Source organism: Echinops telfairi, unplaced genomic scaffold (assembly GCF_000313985.2).
Source record: "Echinops telfairi isolate 266 unplaced genomic scaffold, ASM31398v2 ScPeMD7_7458;HRSCAF=8496, whole genome shotgun sequence".
In the NCBI taxonomy this organism is placed as follows: domain Eukaryota; kingdom Metazoa; phylum Chordata; class Mammalia; order Afrosoricida; family Tenrecidae; genus Echinops; species Echinops telfairi.
The window spans coordinates 15,503,320-15,512,363 of NW_022111358.1; the positions used below are offsets into that span (position 1 = coordinate 15,503,320).

General features: G+C 42.8%; 1 protein-coding gene and 1 pseudogene across 1 annotated transcript; one reads left to right on the forward strand and one right to left on the reverse strand.

The window, feature by feature from the left end:
* Nucleotides 1–3,521: 3,521 nt before the first annotated feature.
* On the reverse strand, nt 3,522–4,855 carry LOC101648266 (annotated as a pseudogene).
* A 324-nt stretch (nt 4,856–5,179) lies between these two features.
* On the forward strand, nt 5,180–5,830 carry LOC101648577 (malignant T-cell-amplified sequence 1-like). The gene has a single exon (XM_004707376.1). It carries the CDS (start codon nt 5,180–5,182, stop codon nt 5,828–5,830), a length of 651 nt encoding a protein of 216 aa, XP_004707433.1.
* The last annotated feature ends 3,214 nt before the right edge of the window (nt 5,831–9,044 follow it).

Sequence of the window (9,044 nt, forward strand, 5' to 3'; positions counted from 1 at the left end):
ACCTAATGTCAGGGGTTTAAGTGGAGAGAAAATGTTTTGAGAATGATGTACAAATGCGCTTTACACAATTGATGTGTGTATGGATTGCGGTAACACTTGTATGAGCCCCTAATAAAATATTTTTTTTAAAAAAAAAGATTGTCAAGGGTTTCCAATGGCTGATTTCATTTTTAAAAATTAGATTATCAGGACTGTGTCCCTCTGAGGGCCCTCTAATCTTTAAGCAGCTGAGTGCTTTAACCATTTGCACCACCCAGGGACTCCCTGATAACAAGTAAAAGCACTTAAAACTATATTAGAACAGTCTTTGAATCACCCCTTGAGATCATATGTAAGGTGTGATACACTGCCCTGAGGGGCTTCTGAGGCACAGCAGCCCTGTCTATATCATGTTTCCAAGAGTGTAAATCTTTACCTGAATAGACAGCTTCATCTTTCTGCCAAGGAGCAGCTAGTAAGTTTGAACCACCAACCCTGTGGTTAGCAGTTCAGTACAGAACCTAAAGGGCCATTGCTAATCCCATCTGGTCCAAAGGAATAACTATTATTGTCTCTACACATCTACCCCTTTTATGTTTCACAAATTGGGAAACATACAAAAAACAAAACAGTAAATATATAAAAAGAAAGAAAAGACCACCGGCAATATTAAAATAAACCAGAGGGAAAAAAATTCTGTTGAGAAAAAATATTTAAAACTAGCACAAATCCAGAATGGTTCGAAAGGGAGGTCAAATGACCAGGTGTCAAGCAACACATCATGAAGCAGACACCACCAAATAAAAAACTTTGGAATGGTGTCATTTTAAAATAGGGAAGGCTTTAGGTGTTAATCTATAATCTAATTTCTTAGATTTGGTAGGTGCATATGCTTACTCAAACAATAGCAATGCCAAATCATATTATATTGTTTAATTTCAGACTTTTAACTTGGAAGACTAGATTTCTTTCCAATGGTCAGATTAAAATCCATCTAGTTCTGATAATATTGTATAGTATCTGGGAAAGTACTTCGGCTGCACCTACAGCTAAGCAGCACGAACTTCAAGTGTTGTTGCGTCAGCAAGCCAGCTGCTCCCACTACATCACATTCCTACTCTCTCCAAACCATTTGCGCATCAGGCAAGCTTTCTAAAAATAAACAAAAATGATTTTCAGAAGCAAAAAGTGTTGTACTACAATTAAAACCCAGGGCACAGTTCAGGTGAACTCAAAAGTATCAAAATAACTGGAATTACTAACAAAATTGTACCAGCCTACATGTTCCTGCTGTTGCTTAATATAATGGGAGAAAACCCTGATGACTCATTCATTCATTCATTCATTCATCCACCATCCATCCATCCATCCTTTCATTCATATACAACTGACTGAATAGCTACAGACATACAACAAATTATTATACTTTTTAATGCTGTGGGACATAGAATGATAAATATATAACTCAGTGATCACCCTCAAGTAGTGTATAATCTATTAAGAGCTAAGACACCATTCCAATTTACAAGTTTTTCTTATACAGAATTCCACTTGATCGATATTGGCAGATATTATTGGTTTGCCAGATGAAGAGCTCTGAGTTGAACAATATTAAATATCTTGCTCAATCATACAGAGTAAGTGTTATAATTGCATCGTGTGCTATAGGAGATCATAGGAAGGAGAGATTACTTCTGGAAATGGTTGTCATTTTTATTTCACTGACTGGCACTTTTAAACTTCAAATTTGATTTATTGGCTTATCCTTCAATAGACTTAATTCTGGAAAATATCCAAAAGGTCTTTCACACAGGCAAACAACCATCATTCCCTTAAATTAGATCTAGCTCATTTAGAAAAATTGACCAGTTCTTTTTATTATTATTATTTAATTGTTTTATTGGGGGTCCTACAACTCTTATCACATCCATCCATTGTCTCAAGCACATTTGTACATTTGTTGCCATCATCATTTTCAAAACATTTTCTTTCTACTTGAGCCCTTGGTATCAACTCCTCATTTTTCTCCCTCCCTTCCTGCTCCCCCATCCCTCATGAACCCTTGATAATTTGTAAATTATTATTATTTTGTCATATCTTACACTATCCGACATCTCCCTTCACCCACTTTTCTGTTGTCTGTCCCCCAGGGAGGAGGTTATATGTAGATCCCTGTAATCGGTTCCCCATTTCCACCCTACCCTCCAGGTATCGCCACTCTCAGCACTGGTCCTGAAGGGATCATCTGTCCTGGATTCCCTGTGTTTCCAGTTCCTGTCTGTACCAGTGTACATCCTCAACTTGACCAGTTCTTAGAACACGGCTAAAGGTATTGAGTTTGCAGCTGCATTGGAATCTGTGTTCTGAAAAAACTCCTAAATCAAACTCGCTGCCATCGAGTCAATGTTGACTCATAGTGACCCTGTAGGACTGGTTAAAACGGTTTCCGTGAATTCCTGAGGCTGTGACTCTTTAAGAGAGGAGGAAGTCCCACAGAGCGACTGGTGATTTCCAACTGCCAACCTTGCGGATTGTAATGCATAACCACTACGCAACCAGGGCCCGTGTTCTAATGCTTACTGCTTAGATAACCTTGAATAAGTCATGTAATACACCTGAGCTATTTATTCATCTATAAAACGGGTCTGCTGCCTTCCGTTCAGGGCATACTTCCTTTCAGAAGTAAGTGGCACAATTGATACATAGTATTGAATATGCCCACTACCCATTGGGCAGCTTCTGGGACTACAGTGACTTATATGTCATAATGCTGGAGGCTATGCTGCCTGTATTCCAAATACCAGCAGGATCACTCCTGGTGAGCAGATTTTACCAGAGCTTCTAAACTAAGACAGAAGAGGAAGAAAAGCCTGGCAATCTACATCCAAAAACTGAACGCCTTCTGAATGATCACCAGAGAACATTTTCCGATGTTATGCTTTAGACATGCCATCAAGAGAGAACAGTTAGCTAAAGGACAACATTGTACTTGGCAAAGGATATGGCCGACAAGGTAAAGGAGGCTCTAGGTGAGAGGAACTGCCTTCATAGACACAACGATGAACTCAAACAGGCTGATAATTGTGATGAAGGTACAAGACCGGGAGGTGTTCTATTCTGCTGTACAGCCAGTCCCTGGATCACGTAGGAGCCTGTTCCTAAAGTTGTCTTTAAGCCTAACTTGTACATAAATTAGGACAGTTAGGTATGGTTCGTAGCTCACTTCATTTAGTCAAATATTGATCTTAGTATATAGTAGTGTATATTTCTATGCATAAAAAAATCATTAAGGACCCTTCAACTTTTAGCCCCATGCAAGTGGGAGGAATCGTCCTATGTCACAATTCTTTTTTTTTTTTTTAGGGGTCACTGATGTTTATTTTGCAAACAAAACCACTGGGGATATTGCCTGTTGACACCTCGGGATGACCCTGGGACACTTGGTGGGAAGCTTGAGAGAAGGGCGAGGCGTTGGGCTGTCACAGGATCACAAAGCTGGGCTTTCCAACAGGCGTCCAGATGGTCTGGCTTGGCTGCGGGGGCAGCTCTACTGAAGCGGTGAGAACACCGACAGGCTCAGGGGAGGGACTACCAGAGGTCTGCCTGCCCAGCTTACTTGGTGAGGGGATTTCTGAACTTCTGGCCAGCAAACGTGGCCTTGCTGCCCAGCTCCTCTTCAATTCTGAGGATCTGGCTGTACTTGGCCAGGCACTCAGATCTGCATGGTGCACCAGGCTTGATCTGTCCCGTGCAGAGTCCCGCCACCAGGTCAGCAATGAAAGTATCCTCGGTCTCCCCAGAACGATGAGACACCATGACGCCCCACCCATTGGACTAGGACAGCTTGCATGTCTGCAGAGACTTGGTCACGGGGCCGATCTGGTTCACTTTGAGCAGGAGGCAGTTGCACGACTTCTTGCCCACGGCCTTGGCGATTCATTTCGGGTTGGTCACTGTGAGATCATCCCCTACCACCTGGATCCCTGAACTGGCAGTGAACTTGGCCCAAGCGTCCCAGTCATCCTGGTCGAGGGGGTCTTTGATAGACACCACTGGGTAGTCCTGATGGACTTGTACAGGTCCACCAGTTGGTCAGGTGAGATGCACCTGCTGGGGTCATCAGGAGACTTGAAGTCTAGGTCCTATTTCCCAGACCTGAAGAACTCGGAGGCAGCTACGTCCATGCCAATCACCACCTTGTCGGTGTAACCAGCTTTCCCAATAGCATTCTTCAGCAGCTCCAGGGCCTCCTTCATCCCCGACATGGGTGGCATCCTTGCCGTACTTCTCCTTGATGACGCTCTTCAGGTTGTGGTGCACCTCGGCCCCGATGCGCATGGCCTCCTTGAAGTTGGCTGCCCCGACGGGGAGGATCATGAACTCCTGCATGGCCAGCTTGTTGCCTGCGTGGGAGCCGCTGTTGATCACATTGAAAGCAGGAACTGGCAGGATAACTTCGGAATTGCCCGCCAAGTCAGCAATGTGACGGTACAGGGGGACTCCCTTCTCAACAGCCCCGGCCTTGCATACAGCGAGGGACACGCCCAGAATGGCATTTGCACCAAATTTTGATTTATTCTCAGTTCCACCCATCTCAATCATCAGCTGGTCGATCTTTTCCTGTTCCGTCACGTTCACCTTCTTGCTAACCAGGGCAGGCGCAATCGTTTTATTGATGTGCTCAACAGCCTTTAAGACACCTTGGCCCAGATACCGGGTCTTATCATTGTCCCGGAGCTCCAGGGCCTCGTAGATCCCAGTGGAGGCACCACTGGGCACGGCCGCTCTGAAGAGCCCTTTGGCGGGGTAAAGATCGAACGGTGGGATTTCCACGGGAGTCGAAGATCTCTCTGGCGTGCATCTTGAGGACAGACATGACGGATGTCTGGCCGCTGGTTCTCGTCGCCCAGGAAGGAAGTGGAGGAGGCTGCAGACACCGAGACGGGTGTGGGGTCAGCCTGTCACCATTCTTAAGTCCCGCCCTTCAGGTACTCCCCTCCGGACAGCAAATGTTAGCCCAAAGGTCAAGGCGAAAGCGCCAAGGCGGTGTCCCAGGGCGGAATTGGTCAGTCTCAGCACCACGGACCGGCTCTCTTTCCGGCCGGGATAACTGGACCACCGTGCGGCCTTCCTCCTGTGAGGGCACCTGTCGGGCCTTCTTAAATCAATTTCTCTCCACCGTCACCCCTCACCTTGGACCATGTTCGAGAACTTTGATGAAAAAGAGGATGTGTCCAACTGTATCCAGTTGAAAGCCTCAGTTGTTAAGGGTATTAAGAACCAATTGATAGAGCAATTCCCAGGTAATGAACCATGGCTTAACCAAATCATGCCTAAGAAAGGCCGAGTGAAAACAGTAAGATGCCACGGACATATGGAAATCCTGACAGTCAATGGAGAGCTGTTAATTTTTAGGCAAGGAGAAGGACCTTTTGATCCAACCTTAAGGTTACTTCACAAATATTCCTTTATATTATCACATCAGCAAGTTGGTAAAGGAGCCATCAAATCTGGACTCAGCAGAGCAAGTATCACGTGTCCAGCCTTAACGTGTCCTGGGGCCAAGCTGTACCCTGCTGCAGTCGACACGGTTGTTGCAGCAATGGCGGAAGGAAAGCAGCACGCTCTGAGTGTTGCTCGCATGAAGATGTTTGCAGAGGACACTGCGAAAGCCAACAAAGGAATTGGCATAGAAAATATCCACTATTTAAAGGATGGGCTGTGGCCGATGGTCTTCAGAAGGAATGCACTTGCGCGAAACATGAATATTGTTCTGTTCTTCTGTGTTTGCTCTCTGTATGACATGAAGACACGGTCTCTGGTTAGGCTGAATACATTTCACAGGTGCTAAAAAAAGTGTCCAGATACACTAAAATATCTTCAACATAATATAGTGATAGCAATAATAATGATGTTTTGATGCCCATCACAAAGTAGCACTCATCTGTTATTATGAAATATTGTATGTACCTCAAAATTTTAATATAATAGGCTTTAAGGGGTCTGGTTCATAATTACGGGTTACAGTGAACCCTCGCCACTTCACGCTTCGACTTCCGCGGCTTCACTCTATCGCGGTTTTTGCATAACAGCGCATGCTCTGTCATTACTGTCACTGATTGGCTCATACTGTACACGCTTGATGCCATAAATAATATAATAAATAATAAATGATAATTGTAACGTCCAAAATGTTTTACTGTATTTTCCCTTTTTCGTTTAATAAATTGGGTAATACGAGTGTAATGGTGACTAAAGGGTGTTTTTTCATGTCCTCTATGCTCTAACTACGAAAATATTTGATTTACAAATAAGGAATCCTACTTCGCGGAATTTCATTTATCATGGTAGGGTCTAGAACCGATTAACCGTGCTAAACGAGGGTTCACTGTATATGTAAGTCAGATGTTTACAATTTGGGGACTGGCTGTACACAAAGCCATCAGGAGCCGTTATGGATTTAATAGCAGCTAACAACAGTCTGAACTCATAACTATTTAATAAGCAATAGATTACTACTTAGTAAATAATTAAAACATTCTTTCATTTGGAGGGTTCCTGGGGTGGTATCTGTGTGGAATTTTACTCTTAATCAACTATTATTAACATGTTTTGGCAGTGCTGGGTAGCTATTAGTCTGCTGACCTCAAGGACGGACAGCACTTTGAGGGAAAATGTTGAGACTATCCACTCCTGTAAAGATTTACATCTTCACAAACCCTACCTAGGGTTGCAGTGGGTCAAAATTTACTCAGTGGCAGTAGGTTTGGGTTTGGGTTTTCATATGCAACTTCGCTTTATTTGTTCAAGTATTTATTTTACAGCATTGGACAACAACAGTAGTTGTGAAGTAGCATCTTGTGGCTTTGATCGACTCTCCTCTTCTTTCTTAAAAAACTTCTTATAGTGGAGGTTTACAGAATAGATGAGAGTTTAACATTCAACAATTCATATCCATTTTATTCAAATCATCCGCTGCACTCCCCTCAATGGACCCATCATCGATTCCACTTTCTCCCTGTGTATTCTGTTTCCATTCCTCCTCCTTGCCTAACCCTTTGGCCTTGGGTGAATGCTGCCCCCTTTGATCTTAAATGGTTAATCACTCTATCATGGAAGTGAGTTCAGTCCAGACCTGAAGGGTAAGGGCCATAGTCTTGGGGGTCCCATCAGTCTCCATGCGACCATTAAACTTGGTCTCTTTTATGATTTTGAGTTCCGTTTCACATTTTTCTTCCACTCTACCCCAGGACCTTATAATATGGTCCTTTATAGAGCAGTTGGTAGCAGTGGCCAGCAAGATCTAGTTCTTTTGGTCTCAGGGTTGTGGAGATTTATGTTTGCAAGGTTCGCTTCGTTTTCATCACTCTTCCTTACTCTGCAGCAGAAGAAACCAATAGTTGAACCTTAGATGGTTGCTTATGAGCTATGTTAAGGCCCCCGTTGCTACCAAGAAACGTTACTCAGAATCTGCTTTCTGCTTGACCATTGCATCAACCCAACTTCCACCACTGGCAACTCCATACAGCATACAGTAATTCTCTAGTTTACTTTGTTTTAGGGTCAACTTACTCTTCTTGAATTCAGTTCAGGTTTTATCACCGCACAGTGGAACCTGTGAGGGATGGGAATGCCTTGTTTTTCTGGATCGCACAAGTTTTCCGCCTTTGACAAGGTGCAGTCACCACTTTTCTATTGCTCTCTGTTTAGTGGAAAGGATGAGTACTGAAGTTTTCCTTCTCTTGATAGGTTTCTGCCTTACATGGGTTCCACTTTTTAAAGTTTTACTAAATAATAATAACTTACTGCCACTGAATAAATTCGGACTCAGAGCAACCTTAATAGGGCAAAGCAGAACAGCTCCTTAGGGTTTCTGAGACAGCCTCATCTTTCTCCCAGGGGCCTGAACCACCAGTCCTACAGTCAGCAGACTAGTGCTTTAACCCACTAGGCCAGCAAGGTTAACAGTGCCTGATAAAGAGACAATGAAGTATTTGTTAAATGACTATGGAATCAATCAATCAACTGCACATAGTATCTTCTCTTGAGAAGCTTAGAATCTTATGGGGACGACACAAGTTAAGCAGACAGTGATAATACAAAAGATAAGCTAGATGTATTAGATGCTATGAAATTAAATACAATTTGTCAGGAAAGTTTACTGAAAGAAGTGACACTTGTTAACTCTTTAAAATCTTTTTTTTTTTTTAATTCAGCTTGATCTTTTATTTCAACGGGGGAAGAAAGAAAAAGAAACCTAAAACCAACTAACATTTACAATAATATTAGTTATTATTATTCAACTAATATTCTACCTTTACAAATGTTCCAGACATTTTATTTTTACTGCTTTCCACTTAACAACTCATTTTAGCTTGAAAACAATTCTAGTCTATCAACCACAAACCACATCCACTGCTGTGCAGTTGATTCCAGCTCACAGTGACCCTCCGGACAGAAGAGAACTGCTGCACCAGGTTTCTGAGCCTGGACATCTTTACAGAATCAGACAGCCTCTGCTTTCTCCCTTGGGTGCACAGCCCAGCAAGCACCTAGCAACCTACCAGGCCTCCTCGTTCTATAAGAGAGATTATATTAGAGATATGAAAACTGAATCGCACAAAGGATAAGTAACTTACGAAAAGTCACAAGACTCAAAATTAGGCACTTAATCCTTATTCTTTTTTTTTTCCCTTATTCTTAAGCACTCCAATAAGTTGTCTCTCAAAAATTCATTGCAGCACTATCCACAATTGCCAAAAGATAGAGAAACAATGGAAATGTCCATTAATAGACAAATGAGTAAAAAATGTGGTGTATACATACAATGGGATTATTATTCAGCCAAATTAGAATAAATTCCTGGTGCGTGCCACAACATACATGAACCTAGAAAGCATTATGCTGCGCAAAACCAGCGCAAAAGGGCCCTCACTTACAGAACATAAGCAAAACTAACACTCCAGCAAACAAAAAAATATTACTAATGGTAACATTATAAAAATGGTTACTAGGATGGGAGAGCAGCCCTGGTGACAGTGGTTACGAGTTGAGCTGCTGTGATA